The sequence below is a fragment of the Poeciliopsis prolifica genome, unplaced genomic scaffold (assembly GCF_027474105.1).
Source record: "Poeciliopsis prolifica strain line A6 unplaced genomic scaffold, Auburn_PproV2 SCAFFOLD002, whole genome shotgun sequence".
Lineage (NCBI taxonomy): Eukaryota > Metazoa > Chordata > Actinopteri > Cyprinodontiformes > Poeciliidae > Poeciliopsis > Poeciliopsis prolifica.
In genome coordinates, this window is record NW_026562377.1 from 3,539,082 (window position 1) to 3,564,486 (window position 25,405).

The 25,405-nt window shown below is 37.8% G+C and overlaps 1 protein-coding gene across 1 annotated transcript in view; it reads left to right on the forward strand.

The window, feature by feature from the left end:
• The first annotated feature begins 16,396 nt into the window (after nucleotides 1-16,396).
• The window catches only part of LOC129375063 (collagen alpha-1(XXIV) chain), a 75,025-nt gene continuing 66,016 nt past the window's right edge, over nucleotides 16,397-25,405 (forward strand). Inside the window, exons 1-2 of the mRNA XM_055053884.1 lie at nucleotides 16,397-16,890; nucleotides 24,198-24,268. Coding sequence (XP_054909859.1) covers nucleotides 16,838-16,890; nucleotides 24,198-24,268 — 124 coding nt within the window. The 5' untranslated portion in view covers nucleotides 16,397-16,837. The remainder of the gene's footprint in view (nucleotides 16,891-24,197; nucleotides 24,269-25,405) is intronic.

Below are 25,405 nucleotides of genomic sequence, written 5' to 3' on the forward strand. Positions count from 1 at the left end.
AGCTAGTTTACATTAGAGAGCTATGTTGTAATTTTGGAAGTCTCACTTTTTCCCACATTCCCACTTTTACTAATAAGAGTTTGTGACTTAGCATTATTTAGGTACATTAGCAGATGTTTGTTCAGAAAGCATTAAAAAGTACAAATTATGGTAAAATTACAGATTTTCTATTGCTATCAACTTCATGCTTTCAAAAAACACCCATGGTGGCCTCAGTGGTCTGGCAAACATCTGTTGTAGCTGTAACATGAAATGTGTCCACTTCCCTCAGGTTTGTGTCTTTTTTTTCTTTACTTAATTCTAACATTCCAATTGCTTCATAAGTCTCAGGCAAGAAAGTGTTTGTAATACTGAGATCATTGATGGTGTTTTGGGAGCAGTCCAGCCTCTTGTCCTGTTTACGTCAATGGAGCTTACCAAGGTTTCCAGGGAAGCTGCTGTTTGGATCTGTACTGTGCAATAAAAGACCACACATCCATTTGACATATCCACATTTAAAAGGACTCATGAAAGAAAAGCCTCTTTTTTGCTGTATGTATTAGACAGTCGCAGGCTTCCAGACGGCGAGATAACAGAACTCGATGTTATCCAGATATATGCTGGTTTTGTGTGTGTAACTCAAAAGGATCTCTTCCGTGTTAGAAAAGTGCAGAAAATTAGTATTTAGTGCAGTGGATTAAAATGATTTAATCCACTTCTTCAAACAATAAAAAGGAAATTTGTATTATGTTGATGTTTCACACTTTTCGAAATTTTAAGGCTTTTTTTTAGCTCTGAAATATATTTGGTTTTTGATGTTTGCAACATGTCCTGGAAAGTACTGGTGATGAATTATTACCTTTCCATATTACCTTAACTAGCACAATTACATCCTTTTCCTTTTTGCTACCAACTATCACATTTTTAGGGACATCAACAGGAGAATAATGATCAAGGAGAATAATCTCGAAGAAGACATCCAGACAGAATGTACAACACAGAAAAAAGCACAAAAGTGCTCTGCAAAGCACTCAGGTCACCAAATGGAAAAGCCTCCCTGTCTGCGTGTTCTGCACATGTCACAGAAGAATGCTTTGAATTGGAGCCAGTAACAGCTACTTTTCAACTGCATCATGTAAATAGCCCCATTATGATCTTTCTACCAATTATATCCCCAAGCAAAAGAGTTTTTTTTTTAAATTAAGCGTAGATAGAAGGTTATTATATAAAAATTATCTTGTCAGTGTGGGTTTGTGGTTTGTTTCTTGTAAATCACAGAACTTTTTGGTTACTTTTTTTTTCTTGTTTTCCCTCAAATCTGGTGCTTTTAATGCTGTCAAAGCCTGGTTGGTTTGAGTAGAGGTTTAAAAAGCTTACTGTAACAAGATTTATGACATTTTCTAATTTTAAGCAAAACATATATTTTTTTATTATTCTATTTTATATACTAAGTTGTTTATAGGCTGGACACATCGTCAGCTGTCAATGAGCAAGGTAAATCTTGGCCAGATTAACATGATATCAAACACAGGCAACACAGAGAGAAATGAGAAAATAGGACTGCGAGGAAACAAGAGTACCCAGAGAAAAGCCACTCATCCAAATGGAGAACACACAAACACTACACATTAAGAGTCTGCCTAGAGTTTGAAACCATGTTGAGAAACAAATGTTTGTTGACAACTGGAGCCTTATGCTATCCAGCCACAAGTTCCCAAAATGTTAGAAATACTGCTTCAGCCTCAAATCACTTATCCTTTTCTTTCTGCCATTGTCATAAACTTGGTCTCTGTTTCTGTAATTGTGCCAGTGTTGTCTGGCTGAAGCTATGATATGTGATCAGGCATGTAGAAAAGGATCTGGTGAGACATTTCACACCTTGGGGGCATCGTAATGGGGGATTGACAACTGGTTGATAAACAGAGTCCACCTGGCTGAGAGCTGAAGCCCTTTGCACAGTCATGGTTTACAGATCAAAGGAGCAAATCCCTTCAGCCAATGGCATACTCCACCTCCTATGCCTTCTCTTCTTTAAGAGAAGGCACTTTGAGAGTTGAAGCACTCAAAGTGCTTCAACTCTCAAAGTGTTTGACAGTTGGCAAAATCCTCTCAATGAAACACTTCTCACCCTGGATCCTTGGACGCCTGAAGTGCCCGTTTCGCCCGATTCCAATGGCGAACCCTGAAACCTCGATTGTGGGATTTTCCAACTCATTAGCTCTGCTCAGTCAAGTGGAGCAGGCTGCAGATTCCTTCCAGCCCAGGTTCATCAACATGGCCTGTGGCTCCCGCTGTGAGGCAATAAGAGAAAGAAAGGTCCAGCCATTAGACACTGCTGCGATTTTGTTTAGTGTGAAATCAGATGAGAAGGGGGAGGAGAAGACTAGAAGATGGGAGTGCTAATCAAAGGTCGCAGATGGGTTGGGATGCGGTCGGATTTGGGCAGCAACACTGCACCTCACCTTAATGCGGTGCAGAGTATTAACACAGCTTAGCAATGTAGTTACAGGAGTGTTAACGCCTGTCAGTTACATGGCTACTGGTCTTTGCAACAGGTGTCTGTTTGACCCTAGACTTGATGCTCTCTCAGGATTTGTTTACACAAGATCGCTGTCTGGAAGCTGCTGATACTTTTGGATGTGGATTGAGGAAAAGTTTTATATTTAGATTGTATTATGTCGAGATCATCAAAACACCTGTAGTTGTCATTGCAGGGCACTATATGGTGCTGTGGTTTTAGTATGATCCTCGCTGCCTCAGTATCTGCATAAAACGCAAAGTCCATCTCTGTTGAACTTTGCACAGAACGATATGCTCCACCACTTTTTACTGACATCTGCCTGTGCATGTGTAGAACAAACCTGCAGCCTTTCATTCTGCGCATGTGGGCTGGGGATGTTCCTGAAAAGTTCCTCTGGTTTCGAGAAGTATCAGATATTCCGATCACTGGGGAAGTATAAACAGCTGAATCGCTACAAAAATCCAATCATTTCCCCGAAAACCAACTTGGTGTAATTGGGGCCTCAGTGTCTTGTTGGAAGCAAGAAAACATATGAAAAAAGAGCAACTTTTTCCTTTGTGGTTCTCAAGATGTTTGCCCCTGGCCAAAGCCAAAGCATGATTGGTACTCCAACGTAACTTTCTCTAAGGAATCAGGTAGAAATCCTGAATATTCTTTTCCTTCTCTAATCATCTTCTTGGAACTCAGTACTTTCCTTTTAAAATTAAACAGGTTTACTTTTTTGTAAGACCAATGTTTTAAATCTGCAGAACAGAAGGGAGTCAGCCCGGTCTCTTGAAATATAATTTTTTAAACCTTTTGAGCATTTAAAGTGCTACCTGAGAGAAAGCTGGCAGATATCTCTGAAAAGACTTTGTCCTGCAATGTGTTACTGGAAACCTGACAGATCAGTAAGTGCTAAACTCTAAGTGGTATCTGGATTAGATTCCAGGAGACATTAGTTAAACTATTTTCATGTTAGTGTTTATTCAAGACTGCCAAACAAAAAAGATTTAAGTGGTATTTAACAAATGTATGGCTCCTTGTGGAAGAAGCTCATAATTTTCTTTTTTTTTATTGGTTAAAGCCTTTGATGTTGATCATGTAGTTTCTACTTGTCCTAGATGGATATTTGAATAAAAATAAACAAAAGGGATTTTACATGGCCTAGTGAAAGAAGAAGATTAGGTGTCCTTGTTCCTGAGTTGGAAATAAAGGAGTGAGGCTGGACTGACTCAAGCAGTCAGAGTACCTCAAATGATAATATAGAATTATCTGAGTTTAAAACATAATGACGATACACAGGGCAAAACGCAGCATTGTGAACAAGTCAACCCTCGACAGGATGCATAATGGTGTAATCTTGAGGAGTTTGTTCATCCTGTGTGTGTGAAGAGTTGTTTATTTTTTATTTGCTCCATCTGAGCCTCACAAGGAACATTGAGAAAACGCATAAAGAAGTAAATGGATCCTGATTCATGCTTGCAATTTCATGCAAATCTTCAAAACATGGAGTTGACATTGCTTGATGTGTTACTTCGGTCTGCAGTTCTATTTTGACGTGTTTTCCCTACAGTTATCACCAAGGCGACATTTACGTTTTGAAGATATGACACCAAATCAGTTAGTTATCAGTGACATGCACGGACACAAAAACTGTAACTAATTGGTCCTTAATTAGACTAATTAGATGAAACATATAAATAGAAAACACAGCATAGACATTAGTAACACCTGCTAAACTGTCCTGATTGCTGCAGATGGGCGTTAATGAGTCCAACCAAAACCCCAAAGTCAGCGTAGTTTGCATTGAACGAGTCTTTGTGTGCTAAAAACTCTCTTGAGATTTTGCTCACTCATATGAAAACACCATCTTCTGCCAAGCACTGATTTAATGTGTTTATAATTTAGGCCAAGCGCGAAATAAAAATCTATAAATTTCACTCTTGGGTGTGTGTTCTCCATTGCTGTGATTGTATTATATGTCTCGTAATTTACCATAATTACATGTTAAACATTTTGCGTGATCTCATAAAACTTGCAAAACTTTTGCAAGATCTTGTGAAAGAAAAGTCAAAATCTTTTTTTTTTTCCTTTTGGCTCAGTTCCCTTTTTCACTCCTGAAGCCTGCAGATTCGGCTAACTGCTTATACTAACTGGACCCCAGAAGCAAATCTGATTGTTACAGAAGTCTTTATACACTTAAGATATATTTCACTAAATATCTCATGAAGCACAGATCAATACATAATTCAAAAATAAAAAGAGCATGGTTGTTGTCCTTAGTTTTTAGACCTGCCTTTCAAACCAACTTGCATTCAACACCATTTACATCCCCATGCTTAGGATGCTGCTTTAACATAAGTTAAACGTTGGTAAACATATTTTAAATTCACACCGTCAATGAGCTTCTTTGACAGGATTGAAAATGTGCGTGAAGAAGAAGCTGACTGAGTTATTTTGAAGCAAAAAAAAAAAAAATCCTTGAAAATGGGCTACAGTTGTGACAACACAGACAGATAGAGGTGGGTCATCTTGTTCCATTCAGGCCGATTCCCTGCAATTTAGCTCAGTGTTTTTCACAAGAGAATCCACTACATGTGGTGAACCACCAGCAGGCAACATGCAGAGGCAGAGGCAATAGTTAGATACCTTCACTGCCACAGGCAGCTCATTAGAGGATAATTATTCACAGATTACCATTGTCTAAACAAAAATGTCTCTTTCCTCCCTGAAATTACTGTTTGACTTTGAACTTCACTTTGGAGCTGTTCTTATTTTTAAGTATGACTCTGTTCTGTACCTTTTTCCACATTTTCTTAGTTGAAAGGAAATCTGGTTTGTGAGTTAGGAGAGAATTAAGTATTTTTCATGTTCACATGATTATTATTATTTTTTATCTCTGGTATTTTGGTTAAATAGTCTGACTGACATCAGACAATTGTCAGGTGACAAGACATTTCTTGTAGAAATGTAAAAACTGTTCTTAGTTGGTTTTTAATGCGTCTTTCTTTTTAAACAACCTTTTGTTGCCAATTTTAACATTCAAAGGTGAGTAAAAGTTTCTACCAGCGAACACTTTAAGGGGAAACTCATCCCTTTCCTTTGCTCAGTCGGTCTTATTACATAATACGTCTACATCTGATCTGCACACTGTTTGAGGCTTTTCAGTATTTGGGTTTCCAGTATCCAGCAGAGTCAGTCAACTAAAAACAGTTCAGAAGTCATGACATTGTTGAACTCAGGCCAGTCTCTGTCTGGTGCACTTGTGCAAATAATTTTTTTTATAATATCCCTAACATGGTGTGTGACAAGGAAGAAATAATGTTATTTTATGTAAGAGCATGAGACTGATATGAAAAGTTATTTAATGCTCCAGCTTTGGTTTCGTGTATGGTACCATCTGTCATGTATAATATTTTCATTTCACACATTCAGCAAATAATTTGATAAAAATACTAACAGAAGTCCTTTTGATTGTCACTATTCCCATATTTATCAACTTCCTTTGACCATGTAGAGTAATATATTTTCATCATTTAACATACTCTAACTAACTACAGAAGAAAATACTAAATAGTGTGTTTAATTTGTGCTGTTAATTTTGCTAGAAAAACTTTACAGTTTAAGGAACCTTTGAGTTGTTTTAGATTTAGGCATGCATGTTGGTCAAATGTGTCATTCTTGGTGGGTGTTCCTTCTGTAATGAGGTACTCTGAAATAAAATCCCTGCCCTTGTAAAACAGACCTTAGTAATCAAACAAACATTATTTAAATGAAAGACATATTTGCACAGGTTAAAAGTCAGCATTTTAGATTAGAAAAAAACGACTCTGTAATTCTGAAGAACAAAGAGGTTTTCCATATGCAATTTAGGGAGTGTGTCGACTTTAATGATGATTTTATTCTCAAATTGTATTTGATGATCATAGTAAGCATGTGCTAAGTGGAACGTCTTTTTAGAGTTTGGTAGAAAGCATAATCAAAATGTTAGCTAGATAAAAACTGAAAGCAATATGCCCAGTTGGAAATGTGCAACACCAGCTTTTCTCTCAAAAGTGCAGAAACTATCATTTACTTAAGTTATGAAAACAACACAAAGATTGGGGAATGACATACAAAATGCAAAACATAAAACATAAATCATTATCAACAAAAACAGATTTGTTATTTAATTAATTTGTGAAAGAGAAGGGACGTTAGATATAGGAGGAAAGATATACCAAGAAACAGACAGGCTCAGTGAACAGTTTGGGTCTCGGTCTGATTAAAAATTTATAAACCATGACACAGCTGTAGACTAAAATTTCTTTCCCTTTTTTTGTTTTTGTTCTACAAGCATTTCACAGTTTGACCTTAGCTGCTGGGATGTCCACTCCCGAGAAGATTGACAACTGTCCCAAATGTTTTCCACTTGTGGCTAATTTTTCACTTTAGAACTATAGACTCTGACTAGGTTACATACTTGTGCACGCTTCAGAATTGCTGTTATCAATTGAGAAAGATAATGTAAACATTATCTTCTCCCAGCTTGGTGTGCACTTCCCAGCACACTAAGCTGGGAAGTGAGTCATCATGAGATAATGAATAGTGATAGAAAGAAACAGATTCTGGAAACGTAGATAAAATCAGCTTCCTCCTTAGGGTTCACTCAGCCTTAGTGATAGACTCTAGGTGGATATTTGGACTACAGCCTTTGTCTCTCTGTTTAAAAAAAAAGAAGTCAGTTTAGTTGGTTTGAGGATCTGAACTGAAAGCCTCCAGAACGCAGATTGATGATTGTTTTGGGACACATCCTATTGGAAGATTACGAGTTATGTCCAGAACCCTGGAAAGGTGTTGGGATCCTCCATAATAAGCAAAGAATGGTTGGATGGAGAGATAATATAAAATACATTTTCTTCGATGCAATACAATCACTGTTTAGGCAATTCTTAAACTTGTATCTTTTTATCCTAGTGTTGACATTGATCATTGCTCTTCTTGCTTTTGTAAAACTGACACGAACCCAGGCGCCTACACGTATGAGGTCATGATTATGAAGTGTTTCATTGCCAGTCAGTCGCACCAAAGCTGACTGTAACCATAGCAGCAAACACATGAGGTAGTGGAGCTTGTCCATGACTGACTGTTGCTTGGCTTTTTATCTGGAGCTCTGGCTGACAGGTGGTTCAGCTTTGGTCTGTCAGCCTGCAGGGAAGGAAAGTCTGAGCTATTTTTGTCTTGGTGACAACAGACTTTGACATGGAGTAGTTGATGGATGAGTGATAATCTGATTGTGAAAAGCATTTAGCATCTCGCTCCGTGTTGCACCTCAGTTGAGACTGGGAACAATTTTGGGGGCATTTCTTTTTAATCTTTATAGGAACACTTTATTTGTTTGTGTTTCCCATGAAACAAAAAGACTGTCTGCTTTCCATTCCTTTCTTGGTTTGAAGTCTTCAACAATTACAGTTTGAGTTTCTAACTGCTTGTTGAGGCTGTAGTTTTTACTCCAGATAAAAAAGTGGTTGTGATCTAAAGATAGGAAAATCAGCAACATTTCCTTTAACTGGTCTTAGATAGGTGCCAAAAAAATCAATCATAACATGAACCCTGCATATTTCTCACCATGTTTTTCTGTTTTTTAATTTTGAGTTTTTTGGCACTGAACATCTTTTAGCCAGGCTTCTTGGAAGCGAGAAGCTTGTAAAACCCAGAAAGAGTTTTGCTAATGTCACAAGAGTTTCCTATGGTAGAAAGAGAAAGATTCATTTGTAAACTGTAACCTAGCAACTAATAATTTCCATGTCTGAAGATAGTTTTTTTTTTTGTTGTTTTTTTTAATAAATGGAGATGATAATTATGACCTGTGCAGAATCACCTTCTGCTAAAATGAATAATTACATGTTGAATAATAGACATAATGACATACAGACTGACAGAGTTAGCTGGATGGGCGTTGACCTCTGATGTGAAGCAGCTCTGGGGTCAGAGCAGACATGCGAAATACTTCTGTCTCCCTTAAAGTGAGGGAATGGCAGCAGTAAGATGGTGTGAAGACATTTTTTTTCTGAACAGGGAGGATGTATTGCTGAACTCAGTTGCCAGCAACACCAAAGTGCGCGGCACCAGTCCATCTTCAGTCTAATGCTGTCACTCTCATATTTGCACCATCCCCTCTAATATATTCTATATGGACTAAACTCAGAGCAGCAAACATAGCAAGGACATAGATGTTGGAAAAATGATGTCAGATTAGCAGTAAATGTATTGTTCATGGACTAGTGGCCCATTTATTGAACCAATAAAGGGACTTGTTCCTAACAGCTTTTCTGATTAAACTTCTTTGGTGAAATTGCTGTAATTTGTTATTATTGTGACATTAGATCAACATCCAGTTGCAAATCGTTCTGTAGCATCAATGGTTTATCCACAATATGAGACTGTAAACTCTAAAGGGAGTTAGCCTGTGGTGCCTAATTAAACCTAATTACTCACAGACTGGTCTTGGTATTTTTCCAAGCAATTTAATGCAACATTTCTGGTCCTACTATATGGCAGCTGTATATTGGTTGCAGCTTTGGATGCAACCAAAATGATCTCATCAAGGAGCAGAAACAAAAATCCACAATTTCCTTACCAGAAAAATAAAGTTTGTTATGCAGTATTAATCTCCGGTTCTGGTTGGTGAGAAAGATCCACATAGATAAATTAGAGTTGAGAACCAAAATGCATTTTTTTATATCTCTGTGAAGAATTCCTGGAGCTGTGCTTTACGATGAGGGTAACGGACACAGAGACTGAAACCCATGGGAGAGACGCAGAGGCCTCCGACATATATTGGAAAATTCTGTCGATTTTGAACAAATATGTCATTGCAGATGCGGCTGAAGGTAGCAGCAAAGAACCCATTTTGTATTGTTTTGTTAATATCTTCAAGACTTGCAGCGAAATGGTCATTGAGATTTTGAACACTGTGGGCTGGACTGGAGGTACAGATGCTGGTATCATACTTAAAGAATCTGAACAGTGAAGAGAGAAATTTGATACTTTAGACACTTTGCTCAAAAATTGTAAATTAAAATATTAGCCTGGCTCTATAGAAAGGTGATCAAATCTGACATTAAGCTCCTTGGTAATTCCAGTACCTGTAAGAAATATTCAGAAAAAATTATATTAGGTATGAGAGGATTTTGTGTTTTCAAGGAAAGCTTTGCCAAACTGTTTGACTAAGACAAACAGTCAAACAGTTTGACACAAGATGCTGGCAATGACTTTGGAGGGAATGAACACAGAAGTATAAAATGCAAATATTATGCAAAGTGTGATAACACCTGCCATAAACACTACATGGACACATGATTGATGAGCAGGAACCCAAAAAATGACACGTCTTCGACCCTCTGGCTTTATCATCACTTTACCATTGCATAAAGATTAGCATCATCAGCCCTGGCATCACTTCACACATAAAAAAGACATGGGATTAGGCCAAAATTGCAAGGATACTATTAGTATCACTGAGATACGAGTCAACATGCCTTTCAACCTGCTCTCTCAATCCTCTGCTTCTAAAAAAAAAAAAAATTAAATAGGATTTTGTTTGAAGCACATTGTAGTTAGCAAGCATAAAGCCAGTCTCTGTTCCAGGGCCAGCTCCTTTGAGACCTCACGCCAGGCAGAGGATGAGCCCCAGAGATGAAAGTGAGGTCAAGGTGGTTTTTTTTTCCTTCTTCTCTGGCTACTCTTCTCTTCCTTTCAAACTAGGAAAAGGCAAAGCTTTAGAAAATGTTTGACAGATCAGTGTTGATAAAATTGATCTTAGCCATTCTTGGCAAAGTGCAGAAGCACCAGACTTTCTTAATTATAAGTGAGAATCATGCATCTTATCAAATTATATCAGTTTTACAAAATCCAGACCATAACTAAGAGACAAGAAGACATAAATAGCAATACTAATAAGCAAAAAAAAAAAGTATCTTTATCTGTTAAATGACCACACAACATATTTTGAAGACTTGTGTAAATAAACACCCACCATTTTGATATGGTGAAAATGTAGAAAATCATTGGAGATTTCTGATATATATTCTGGAGTTCATAGCAAAAATAGAAGGATAGTGTCCCAACATTTGAAATATTAACAGTTCCTTGCAAAATATTTTATCGTCTTCTGTATTTCCTAATCTCACGTTGCAAGCTTGGTGGCATGCTTAATTACAGCTCAAGCTTGATTGGGATATGTCAACTTTAACACATAGAAACCACTGTTTTTTGCAATATAAGTGTCTGTGAACAAACCATTACCCCTTAGAACCGGCAGTTGAACTGGCAAACTCCGTTCACATCATTTACTGTTCAATACATTTTATTTCAGGCCTCTGTGTCTGCTGTGACATGTCTGCAGGTAGGTCAGAAAACTACCATCAAACATGACAAGACGTGTTTGGATTTTATTGTGTTTGTTTTACTGTCCAGTCTGAAATGCTTTGCAAGCCTCTAAATGGTTTTCATCAAACTTTATCCTGCATTTGGCTCCATTTATTTCTCAGTAAACTCTTACCAACCTCACTGTCCCTGCTAAAGAAAATCATAACCACCATATTATGCTGTCAACAACAGTTTTCACCATTGCTATGGTAAAATTTGTTCGTTTTCTGACAACGTCTTGCATTCAGGTCATAAAGTCAAGTTTTGGTGTCCGAGCTCTTGTGGAAATCAACAAACTGAACTTGACTTTCTCTAGAAAATGGCTTTCTATTTTCATAAAGATTCAATTTGTGGGTGAAACAATTAATACTGGCCCTTTCAAGAGATCCTTTTAAGCTTTAAACATGATTTTATTGAATTTAGGGATGTCTGAATAAAAGTAGCTGAATACAAATACACCCTGCGGTTTTTCAGATTTTTCATTGTTAAAAAACTTCTAAAGTACTTCATACGCAATTTATTTTGGTCAGTTATCTAAAATCTCAGTTTAACACATATAAGTTAGTTGTTGCAATGTGATGAAATGTGATAAAATTGAGGGCATTAATAGCTTTGCAAAGCTATTAATAGTTCAAAATGTCTGATCTAACTCAGTGGATTCAGAAAGCAAAAGGAAAACAAATTGATATTGAAATTGAAGAAACTGAAAGGAGATCAGGGATTTAAAACTGGATAGAAACCACTTTTAGGTAAAACACACTTGACAGCAACTTGGAACCACTTGTGTACCTTTATCTAAGGGTTTCAGGAGGAAAATCTCTGATCTAATGAGCCAATAAACTCAGAGGACTGGTGGAGATCGTATGACAGAATTTCTCAGCAGCCGTGGCACAGAAACTAATCAAGATAAAACAGGAATTAACTCCTAATACAAAGAGTTCCTTGAGGAAAAACAACTTCTATGGGTCAGTGATTCACCCAATCTTACCATGATGACCCAAAGCAAACGGACGATACTGCATGAAGCTGCCGAAGGATTAGGTGGTTCAAAGAAAGCCCAAACTCAAATCTCAAGAACATTATCATCACCTGTAGAGCGACCTGAAGACGGAAGCCTGCAGGTGTTTCTCATCCAGTTTCAGGAAGCTTTGGAATATTTGCCAGAAATAATTGAACAAAGAGCCAAGATTTAGCTATGCAAAGCCTGTACAGACCTAACCAAGATAGCTGGAAGCTGATGTACAACACAAATCCAATTTCATGAGAGCGCTCCAAAGAGCAACTTCCTGCTGGGGTTCCTCTGAAACAAAACATTTGCTTAGCTCAGAGAATACATACTTTTCCTTTTCTCACTACAGAAGGGAAAGCCAAAGGAATTCCACTTTAGGTGAAGGCCGGTGACGCCAAAGTGGAAACAAAGCCGGGAACATAAATTAATTACATCTACTGTAAAGGAAAAACAAGGTTTGACTTTTGTCTCTCCTGATTTTAATTAGGCATATATTTTTGTTGGAGGCATGATGAAACTCATGTGCAGACACGGCTCTGGTTTCCTTCAGATGCAAATTGATGTTGAAGAAAAGACTCACTTATTAAACATCCAACATGAGCCGGGCTAATTTATGGAGCCGTGGCATATGATTTTGGTTGCACTCAGATTCCTCTGGTTTTTAAAAGTTGACAAATTAGCTTGTTTTTGTGGGCTGAGGCTGACGGCTGACTTCCACTCAGCATGTGCAAAACTAATTACACATACACAAACGTTTCTTTTGCTTCAGCAGCACAGTAAGGTTTGGAGAGCAGTCTCTTTCTGGTGAACTCCTTCCAATAAAGAAAGACTGTAAAAGATGTTTACACTTAAACAAGTAAAGAATTTACATAAAGTCAGTAAAAATTGAGTTATGATTTTCAATTAACCATAAGCTAAGTTGGAGTTGTTTCTTGAAGCCCTGAACTGTCAAAAAACACTACAACTACAGTAAAAGACAGTTTTCCAGTGGACACCATGTGTGTTCTTAATCTGTGCCCTCTCTCCACCCCTGAGACCCCAGTAGGAGCTTTCACTTTCCCTGCATGCCTCCACACTTTCTCCCTGCCTGCGCACCCCCTTCGCCCTGCACTCCCCCGGCCCCTGTCTCCCCACTTTCCCATGATCCCTTCAAAGCACTGCTGCCCACCACCACACACACACACACACTGCATCTCGCTCACACACGTGCCCTTAGATAGAACGTTGTTTCAGCTATCCGGTGCTCCATGTTTCACCATCTGTTAAGCACTCCCCCAGCTGTTGCCCACTCTCTCCTTTGCTGGGGAAAATAAGAGCCTTACAAGGTGGTGACACGCACACAGGACAGAAATTATACATGACTCTAATTAGAGACAGAGGCAGGTTCAGGATCCTGTCTGTCTGTAGGTAGTGAGCATTTAAAGAGAACCATGCTGCATTTAAAGCAGACACTGAAAGGATGTTGTGCTTATAAGGAACATTTAAAGTGCCTTTGCAAGCATAATTCAAACTTTAAAGCTGCATTGTGTAGAATATAGTTTTTAATATATTTGTTAAAACTGTCACTATTTTGTTACAGTATAATGAGACTAATAATCTTTGAGTAAAAATCAAGCCTCCCTGTGGTCCTACTACCATCTGCAGAAATGCAACACCCCTGATCAGAAACACCCAATCAGAGCCAGAAGGACGATCATAGCGCTGTCAATCAATAAGTAGTAATACCTGGTTGTTCAAAACAGTGCAGTTTCACAATATACACTACTTTCCATACAGCTAAAAATTCACCTCATTCTAGATCTTGTTGAATCGAAAATGTGATTTTTTTTGTAATTAGCATGCTTCCATTAAGCACATTTATTTTCGCCATTTCAGTTTGTGCAATAGAAACGCAGCAATGTAACAATCTGACAACGTTACACTGTTACTCTGTCACATAAAATTGGGAGTTAAATACATTGGAAGATAATGTGAAAAGGCTCATGGGCTATGAATGGAAAACATTTTAAATCCACGGTGTGTGCTGCATTTAGTTCAAAATGCAAATGCACAAAACACAACCAAAAAAGGCTACCCATTCTTCCCCCACTTTACGACTGACAGAGTATCTTTTCATCCTGATTCTTCCTTTGTCTTCACTCTGCTTGGAAAATTCACCAATGAGGTTTAAAGTCAAGATGCTCCTGAAATTTACAAGCTGTGGCTTAATTTGAAATGTTTTCTGAGAGACAGGACAGAGTCCTTCCAGGACGTTTGAATCAAGGCCCTCCAATAGGCAGCTCTGAAGTTGAAAGTGTTGAAAGAGCAGGAATTTGCTTGTAGGGATATGTACTCGCATCTGCTGGGACAGAGATCCCAACCAAACCGTGTCCAAAAGCACAAATCATTTCTTTCTTGTTTTCATACGTCTAACATTAGCACACAGCCAGTAAATGCAACATTTAATGAAAAATACAACAATGAATATGGAAAGATCTGGTTTTAAAATGCAGCTGATGTCAGAGCTGTTTATCACTTCATAATGTCTTTCTGTTCTTAGGATGTTTGCTGTTGCATTTGATCATCTCAGCTGTGCAGACCACATGCTGAGAGGCCAGCATGTGATCAGAGGGATGTCTGGACATCTAACTGCACTTCTAAACCACTGTTAGTGAGGCAACTGATCTGCAATGTGACTCAGATTTATTTACAGATCATTGACTTGTCACCTAACAGGAAACACCTCTGAGACTGCAGGAAGGAAACACCAGACATTTTAGGAGGATCATCATAAACTGATCTGCTTTTGCAGCTTCATCAAGAAAGAAAAATGAGACAAGAAGTGGTTTTGATTTTCTGTCACTGTTTGAGCCCAAGGTCCTGATGCTGAGCGCACGACAAACTGATTAGCACACATCTGGAGACAAGGCAAAAAGAAGCAATTCGTCTAGAAAAGTTTGCTTTTAAACTAAGAATTTTTTTTTTCTGAAAACATTTTACAATATAATAAAAAGGTTTTACAAGCCTCCCTGGCCACATGGGAATCTGTAACTTTATCAAAGGTCTATTAATATAATCCATATTGTTGCTTCTTGCTTGGTTTTTGCATCCCAGAATTGTGGTTTCCCAGCAATGCAGACCGACATCTGTTCAGAACATTGTTACCCCTAAACAGGTAGATGTCAAAGCCAGAGAGAAGAGCACAACCTGTACACGTCTTCTTTTCTAGGAGACCATCTTCTTTGATGAATTTTAGTGACTGACCTGAAGCAGAAGACGTTTAAACATCTCTGCTTTGGATGCTGACAACATGAAAGCTTTTAATAACCTCACTGTTTATGCAGACTGTACGTTAGCTGGACATTTCTGTGTCAGCCTGACCTTTTGTACATTTGATCATTAAATCTACTTATTCTTTTTGTTGTAACCAAAGTGAAAAACCGAGTGAGTTCCAGCTGGCACCAAAATCAGACCCACCCGCCTCCTGAACTGCAAACCATATGGACCGTCTCTCAGTCTGGGCCGAAGTGAGCGAAGTGTCGGCCGTCCAGTGGAAGATGCTGAGTTGTGTTTGATGTGTGTGTGGGGGATGATGGGCTGGAGGTTGGAACTCCTTACAGAGCTGTGCTTTGCTGTAATTAGAACCTGTTTGGGCAAATCTGCAGCAGAGAGTGGTTTGCAATGATGTGAAAATAATAAATAAATAAATAAATAAATAAATAAATAATAAATACTCTGCAGCAGAGCATTAAATCTGTAACTCTATATATCTGTCCTCTGAAACAAAAGTTGCAAGAAGAGTTATTGTGAGTTACTGTATTGTTAAATTAGAACAAAGTAAATTTGCAACTTACGTTAGCGCAAAGCTTACAGTGCACATAAATCTGACCTCCCCTCCACGGTAAAGCATGGTAGTGGCTGCATCATGCTTCATTCAGCAGAGACAGGGAAGCATGGTTATGGGTTGTTCTGTTTCTGAAAAAATGTGAAATGGAATCTAAAGTATGGCCTCTATTTTTATTTTCATTTAATTTTTGTCTTATTTTACAACTCATTCCAGTATTGGGTTACATTGTAAAAAACAAAATTGATGTCTTTTGACTCTAACTCAAAAACTGACAGGGTTTTCAATCAGTACCATTTGTGCTAGACAAATGTGTTGTGTTGCATAACACTTAAAGAACTTCATCTTCAAAAATTAAAGTTTGATGTTGAATCTTCCCTACAAAGTGTTAGACTGCTTATTATTTTATCAGAAGTTGTTAACAAGGATCATAATTTATTGTTCAAATGAGTCAGATACGAGCGTTCCCTGAAAGTTCACGCTGCTCTTTGCAAAGTGCACAAGCAGCGGAAGCGCACTAACCGCGTTTTAATGTAACAGTAGATAAAGACATCAGACATCCAAGGAGCACAACCCAAAACTCTACGCGTGATGTCACGGAGAAGTCTGATGAAACCCAACACCACCAGCTGGTTTAGAGTTGTGATGGGGTGAATGCGGGTCCACTCGCATCGCTGCAAGTCGAGGCACATAGCTGGAACCAGCGCCTGGAGGAGAAGACGCACACAGGTCCGTCTCGTGTTGTGGTGATAGAGCAAATCTGCATCCGTCTGAGCAACCGCGTTGATCCAGCCACAGATCTATTTGCTGTCAAAGCCGCTTCCTTTTTTTTTCCTCCCCCAAGTTTGCTGTTGTTGTGCGTCTTCACTTTGGATAGCAACAGCCAGATTATCCTCCTGCGCGCCGCAGAGCGCACTAGGTTTTTTGGACTTTTTGAAAAGGGGGAGACATCTCACCTCTGGAGTGCGGTGCGATGAAGAATTTCTGAGGGCTTCTCGGTCCATTTAAACGCGTCTTTCTGAGCGTTTCCGAAGGGTCAGCCCATGTGCAGGCATCCCATTGAGTGTGATTCTATTTTCGCCCAGATCTCTGCTTCCTGGACAAATGCATACAAATGCATTTAGGAGCCCAACGGACAAGGAGTGGACACGTTTCCGCGGCTGCAACGTAAGTCTCAATGTACAGCAATGCATTTTCCTGCCTGCGTGCACGTTTAACTCCAGCAGCTCCAGGTTTCTGATTAGCTGTAGAACACTGTTCTGTAATAAAGCCGCCATTCTGATCTTACTTTATCTTTTACATTAATTTATGATTTTTTTTTTTCCTGTAACTGCATTGCCGTCCCCATTTGGAGCTGATAACTGCATTTCTGTTGTACTTGCATTTGAACTTTATACGTTTTGGAAACCTTTTTGTCACATAATGTTTCATACTTGACTACAGAAATCCATGACCAGCATGATCTGTGAGAAACTGTGGAGTTGTGTAAAGTTGGGATAAAACGCAGAGGCTGGAGCAGGAAGATGAATGAGCACGCCTTGGGAGGAATTAAAAATATTTCTAGCATGGGGATAAATCATTTGGGTGGTGAGTGTTTAAGGTTGAAAGAGCTTAATTTTGGCAGCCTAACAACTAAAATTCTTCATGGAAGTGTGTGTTATGATGTTTGGCATGTAAGGTTTTGTTCTGTTACATGCAGCTGCCACTCAACAGTATCAGGAATGTGTTGGAGCAAAAAGGGCATTAAGCAGCAAATTGAATGTCCTTTATTTGAAGTGAGTCCAAACTGTCTTAGAAATCTCTTCCAGATAACATCTGACAAAGGAAGATGAGATCACAAAGGGCTTTGTTCCACTCTGAGACATCCAAGTTTTTTAATGATCGAGAGTAAAACTGAGCAACCTGATCTGACTGGGTCTGACTGTGTGGCTCCTGAAAACCCCCCTCTGTTAGAGGCATTGCTCCTCCAATACTACTGGCAACATTTTGACAATATGCTGCCTTGCTTTTCTGGAAAATCAACCTCAGCTCCAGACTCAAGTCTTTCACAGCCTCTAACTGGTTTTCTTCCATGATTGTCCTGCTTTTAATTAACTGCCCTCTTCCAACTAGAGAGAAATTGTTCCCACAGCACGATGCTAACACCCTCGTGTTTCATTGTGGGGATTGGTTGTGAAGTATGATGTGCACTGTTATTGTTCTACCACAATTCATGTGTCACATGTTGGTCACATAGTTCAATTTTGGTCTAATCAGATAACATTCTTCCACATATTTGCTGTGTCCCATGCATGATTTATGGTAAACAATAAATGGGACTCCTTATGGATTTTCTTCAATCCTATATTTGCAATTTTTATGCTGCCACAGATTTATGGAGCGCATGACTGGTTTGTTAGGTGAGGTGAATGAGTGCCTCTTGGTGATTTATTGTCTTTAAAAGCATCAGAGCATAGGAGGTTAAGTTAAAATGCATATCACACTCTTGACTTTTATTCATTCTGTCTCAGTAAAATACATATACATTTGTTGTAATGTCACAAATCTCACAGTTTGAAAAATTCAGAGGTTTTGAAAATTTTTCCACTGAGAACCTTGACTGCCAGTTCACCCAAGTTCTCACAAGTCTATGAAGCTCCTGTAAAGTGTAACTACAGTTGTATAATTAACTAACATCATATTTACTATTTTTAATCTTACTCTGAAAGGTTGTTGCAGGGTTTTCTGTTAATAAAATCCAGTTATACTTACATTGGTCCCCATTTGGTGAATCAGAAACATTTATTTTCCTGGAAAGTGATTTTTTTGTAATATTATGTTAGGACCTTCAATAATAGTCCTGCTGTATTATTTAATGCAAATAATGGGGACAAGATATAGTTGACTTGTTAAGTCTCTGCTGAGTTGGAAAACAAATGGTCATTAGTGGCTGTGATTTTTGGAAAGTAATGTGTGTGGTAATTTGAAAGTGTGTGTGTGAGTTAATATTTTTTCACCCTCCTAACACCTGGAACTGGAAAGAAGACAAACAAATAAAGAGTGGTAGTTTACTCACATCTCTTTGTCTGCTTGCTTTCTTGTGGACTAAGTCAATCTTTGCTGTGGCCGGTGCTGACCTTTTGACTTCAGCTGGAAGAAAATTACGTGCTAGTTCTTGAAAATCACTCTAATATTTGCATTTGTCCAGCAATTTTTTGAATAAGAATTTCTTCATTTTTATGATGCCTTGTAGCCTTAATATGTAGCAAATATTCAACTTTTTGCTGGCTGTCATTTGGTTCTTTTATAATGAAGTCACTCAGTTAAGGAGACAAATACTGAAGCTGAAATGCAGCCAGCAGGAAAGAGATGCTGGCTGCAGATCAGTTACTTCTTCTTGGACAGTCAGCAAAACATGCAACAGCAGAACATCTTATTAGCATGAGACACAAATGGACTTCCTGTTGAGTTAGCATCAAAATGGAGAAACTGACATGAGCTTTCAAAGATAAAACCAGTTCCTGTTTGACCTGGCCAAAAACGTTTGCTAGTTCAGAGTTCATTTTCAAATTGTATGTGTTTTGTATTTCCTACTGAATTCTCTAAAAATGTCAAGATGCTAACTTAGATTTAATCATTACAATTCATGACTGAGTCTTGTCATACTCTGTATGAAAAGACACATGACCAGAAGAGTCATTTGTCCATTTTAAGAATTTAATATGACTCAATAAGGTCTATGTTATTTTCCTGTTTGGTAGAATTGTGCTGTAATTGTATGGCTTTAGTGAAGTGTTTTGGTTACCCATCCAAAAAGCTTCTCATTAATTTGTTATAATTTTGTCCCATTCCTCTTGTAAGTTACTGAGTCAGGTTTGTAGACCTGCAAATTCATAAAAAAATTAAATGCAAAAGCAAGTAGGCATGTTATTATGTAAATGTGAAACATCTAAAATCATTGGAAAGATGAGAAAGTCACTACAAAACTATGTTGAGACAGGATCACAGTGGAGCTTCACCCCTTTGAAAGGTACAAAATAAAATCTGAGAATTTGTGGTTTTATTTTGACCACTACAAAACATTGACATTTTTGTCCTTTACCCACTTTGTTGTAACTATTGTGATGTGATTAATGTCATTGTCCATTTAGAAGATCCATTTGCACCCAGTGTTCAATGTCCTGGCTGGTAGCTTAACATAATACTTTAATAGTCCCACATTATGCTGTTTTCTCATCATGCCATCTATTATGTAAAGTGCACCAGTCAAAGTGCACCAGTTCCTCCGACTGCAAAGAAAAAACCTCACATCATGCTGCTGGAAGTGCTGTAATTCACACTTGAGATGGTGTTCTCATGCTGCAAAGCGTTCCCTTTCTTTTCACTAAATGTAACAATGGTCATTATGACCAAACAATTCATTTATAGTCTCATTAGATCACAGGACATGTCTCCAGAAATTAGGCTATGCTCTCCTGAGTACATTTCCAAACTGTAATCTGATGTTTTTATGTTGCGTCAGAATATTGGCAACTTTTTCTCCAAGTGTCTTTTCAGCTCCTGTCAGCCAGAGACTTACTTCACTCTTTGACCAACTTCAGGTGACATCTCTACAAGACCTTTTGCATTGAATCACAATTCATGTTTTGTATCTAAACAGGTTTAAGTAAGAGACATTCCCTGTCTCCTTCCTGAACAGTATGATGTCTGGTATTAATACTTGCACATAATTGCCTGAACAGATGAACACAGGAGCATGTACAGTCAACTGGAAATCGTTTCCAAGATTGAACCAGACTTGAACCAGACTCTCTTCCTGGTAGGAAACAGTTTGTTTCAGGTGTACATTTAAATACATTCACATGTGAGCATTGTTTAAATGCCAGTTAGTTAAATGAATTTATCCATGGCTGACGAATCCATGACATTATAATCTGAGTTTATCTAAATTGTTTTATATTTTTTTATTCTAATTTATGCCAGTGTCAGAATCAAAAGTTGTCAACTGTATGTCTGAGTTTCTGTTTTTTCCTTCTTTTGTCAAGTTCATAAACAAGAGGCTTTTTTTTTTTAACACTTCTTAAAAATCACATAATCACTGTAACTGTGTGGATCACCTCAGCTACTGTAATGATTTTTTTCAAAAAAAAAAAAAAAAGCTATACAGCAAAGTGAGTTGAATTTTGGTTATAATATTCAGGTGCTTCTTACAAATTCAAGAACTCTCACTTTAAAACTGAAGTAAGAAAAAAGAAGCAGTTCAGCTTGTGCCCACAACCCCCAATCAGTAAAAGAAAACAACAAAATCAATTACTATTCAGTGTGTTTAATGTATTAAAGCTGCTTGGGGTAAATCAATAGCTTCACATACTTTGTTTCTCATTAGCAGATTTATTTGATCGGCAATCTGCCAAATCACTAACAGGCTCTCACATTGGCATCCTGACTGAAATCTCTGATTAATGCAAGAAAATTTATGAACCTTGAATAGAACACTTGGCCAGTTTTTCTCCTGAATGAATCATTGTTAGAGATCCAAGCTAATTCTGAAATGGGGATAGTTGAGGTCTGTCACTGCTGGAATGGGAGTTTAAAGTTGTGATTATTTATAGTCTTGACATGACACCCATTCCCCACATATTGGTATTTCCCTCAGTCAACAGAGCTCTGTTTGGGGAGCTTTGTGCTGCGTTCAGCACCCAGCTCCATTAACTGCAAGGAGCTGGGTAGCATCCTGCACTGTACAGCCAGAATTGGCTTTCTCTGCAAAGTAAGAACAGGAACAAGGATTCTGGGCACATGAGACAAAAAAAAAAAAAATGCTTTGTCATGTCCTGGCAACACTTATGGAGGATGTCCAACACCTTGTCTGCACGTGTTCCTGTACTTGTGCTGAAATAATGACCCAAGTTGTTTGATGTAGTGATTTAAAAGCCACAAGATGGAAAAATGGAGCTTGTGTAAGAGATAATACTAAGAGAATCTGAATCAGTATCAGATGCCCCACACATCTGAAACGTAATGGTAAATCTTATATTTAGAATTTCTCTTCTTTTGCCAAAGTTTAACTGGAAGCAGCTACTTTTATCCCTTTAAATGTTGATCCCATCATTTCAACAGATGAATTATTGTAATCATCCACCCCAAGTTTGGTTTTCTTCGTTGCATTTTCTGGCTCTCCGTTCCCGACTGTGGAATGTCACACGACCTCTCTGAATGGGGAACAGGTGACAGTAAAGCTTCCCAATTCCTGACTTACTGCCAGTCTGTGTTGTTCCACTAGATTTTCTGTTGTCTTCTTCTCTTTTTTTCTTATTTTCTGACTTTGATTGTATTTTTCTTTTTCCCACCAGTCCACAAAGCCACATAGGGCTGAAAAAACAAACAATGGTGTCTGTTTTAAATAGGACACCGGAAGCGGTTTTTTGCTCGTCACTTGCTCGTTACATGCTGTTTTGTGGATAACAATCTCCTGTGATTTACAAAGTAACAAAAAGCCTTGGTTGACAAAAATCCCTTCAGTCGTGGGGAGACACATTTTAAAACAGCGAGACAACTGTCTCTTCATGTGCTGTAAACATCCCTCACAGTGTCAGCTGGAAAATGATGACTAGTTATAACTGCTTAAACTTGTGAAAGCAGCTGTTGCTGGAGACATGATTGATCTGGTTGCAATACGAAGAATATATTTGAAAATGTTTTTGGTGGTTTACATTTGACACAGTGTAAGGAAGGAGTCCCAAGTCCAGTCCTTGAGGCCTACCATCCTACCATTGTTTTTAGAGACATTTCAGCTCTGCAATAGACTAGTAATGGACAGTTGATTTGATCCAGGTGTGTTTGAGCAGCAATGCATTTGGGGACCCCTGATGTAGCGTATTATGTAAAAGTAACTTTTCAATGTTTAATGTATCCTGAAATGCTATTGGAATTTTTCATTTCTTTCCTTGGTAATTTTTACTCTTATTTTGAAATAAAGTTGTAATTCTTAAATTTTTGCTCAATTATGTTGACAGTCAGCTAATAAATGCTCAACAGCAGACTTGTTTAGCAATTTGATTTTATTCCATTTTCATTCCATTTGTGATATTTTTATGTAGCAGTTGTCACATCTTATAGCCTCAGATAATTTCTGATTTTTTTTTCTGACTTGACGATGTCTGCTGTAAATATAGTAAACCCTGAAAAAAACAAAAAAATTTTTTTTCTTATAAATGTATACCTTTTTGACATCAGAGACTATCCACGTTTTTTTTTTTTTTCATAAAAATATCTTTTAATTTTATTTTTTGGGGTGGCTATTTTTTTTTAATCTATAGTAGCTCTGATATTCTGTGGTAAACACATACAGTTGTGGAAAATGAAAATATCCAAAGTATTTCTTGAGTTCTTTTAAACAGAACCAGTTCTTGTCTCAACCATCCCAGATTTATTTTGGGTGCTTTCATTAATTCTGTTTCAATGTAGATGCAGGATTACTCACCCTGAAAGCAAAAATCTGCCACGGTCAAAGTTAGCTGCTTTTACTCATTGTGTATCCTTTTCTTCTGGGTAACAATCTGCAGGGAATTAATTTTGTTTTCAACAAGTCACATCTCTGTTGGAGTTAAAGCTCATTCATCTTCACATATTCTGCTGCATGGTTCCTTCCACCATGGAATGCTGTCCGAATAACAAGTAGACTCATGCATTACTCATACTAGAGGACTATTTACATTTCTGTGTCAGTACAGATGCTTTCCTCCAGGTATTCTGTGTTCAGATGAGTGTCTTCATGTAGACAATAAAAGATAGTCCAGCTAAACAGAAACAAAAATCCCCACAAAGGTATCTTTAAAGATTAAAACGCAAAGTGTTTTTTACAACCTTAATGTGAGGTGCCGGATAAACACTTGTCCTATTAAATTTTAGCTCTATTTTTTCTCTTTAATGTCTTTTATTCAATTAAATCATTAAGTGTGCAATAAACAACAAGAACTTAGTAGGAAGAATCCATCTTAGCCTGGAAACAATGAAACATGAGTCAGTGATGTTCACTCCATGGCTCCCGGCTGCATATTCTAACATAAAAATGTCAAAGTTAAATGAGAATTCTCATTATTGTTTTTGAAATAATAACATCTTCATGTTGAACACCTCTTTGATTTCTGCTACTAGCTAACTTGTAGCTTTCTTCTCTCAGTATCAGCATCTGCACTGAAGAGTGGATTTGCTAGTGCACATTTGACAACAAGAATTTTCTTAGACCAGATTTGTTTTCTTTTGGCCCAAGAAAACAAATAGGGTTTTCTTTGCTGCAGTGGAAGACACATGTGTAACATATTTCAGGATTTACGGAAGGCTCACACTTGTACAACAATTCTTATTTAAATCTTCCAATATTTGGAGTTTTATTCAATAAATGGTGCATTTTTACAAATATATATATAAATAACGTAATTGTTTTTTTGTTATGTTAATCTGTAATAGTTACATATTATTATCTGCTCTTGTAGGTGGAACTTTCTCCTGCTCCTGTCAGTATGCTCAGCAGTACCCTCTGCAGAAGACACCTACTCTGCTCAAGGTAAAACACCAACACCTCAGGCCCAGAGCTTATTTTACAGTTACAAATGTGACATTCAGGGAGTTACATTAAAAAAAATAAAAATCCACAGGATCGCTTCCGGTAATTTTTATTACTGGTCTTTATGGCAAACATAACTAGCTTGCTTGTGCTTTTGGTTAGTGACTTTTTTCACCCATATAATGACTATTATAGTTAATTTTCTTCAGAAATAGCAAAACTATCTCCAAAATTATTCTATTTTCATTAGATTGCAATGAAAAAATGTTTTACTCAAAGGAGAGAGACTTTAGATTTACAAAAAAATTGCTTTTTAGTCATTAATTTTAGTAACTGGATTCAGTAATTGCATATACACTGTAAGTAAAGTGATGAATTGGATGTAAGTGAAGTCACAGCTTGTCAAAGCTTTGCATTTGTATTCAGCCTTTACTGCACCTCTCACTGACTCTCCTTAATGCCTCAAGGGTTCAGGTTTTTCCATCTTGCATTGTCAATTCTCTACATATCTACTGTAAATCAGATGATCCCAGGCCAGGAAAAATCAATCCATCATAATGCAGAGTGGAGGAATGCACACAGTGAAGAGGCAGCCTGTCTTAGAGTTTGAGACAGGTTAATTGGGATCTTGTCTGAAGTTGCCAACAGGCAAAGATACCCTGAACAAATTCTTACTGTAAAGAAGAATCTATTAATGTCTGACCTGGTTAAATAAAGGTTTAAAAATAAGACCTGATTTGTGGTGTGACAAAGTTCTCTATCTGTGCTGTGGGACATTTTCCTGTGTGAAACATTGCTCCCTGTGTTGCTCTTCTGTTTATTGTACTTTCTCTGTTTTGTGTCTTCCCCTGCTGCTGAAGCACTGCGGCTCAAACTGAGTTATTTTCTGCCCTCATCAAACATAGAGGACAAACACAGTTCCTTCAAAAGAATGGGCAGCCCTTGAACTTTTCCTGATACTTCAAAATAAAATATTATATCACCAAAACCCTTCAGTTTAGTAATAATCTGTGCATTTCTACACTGTATGCATAGTTCTGGAAGCTCTCAGAGGTTTGTTAGAAACTGTTCTTTTCAAAACAGCATCATGAAGACTAGGGATAAAATGAATACACCATTTCCATGATGAAACATGGT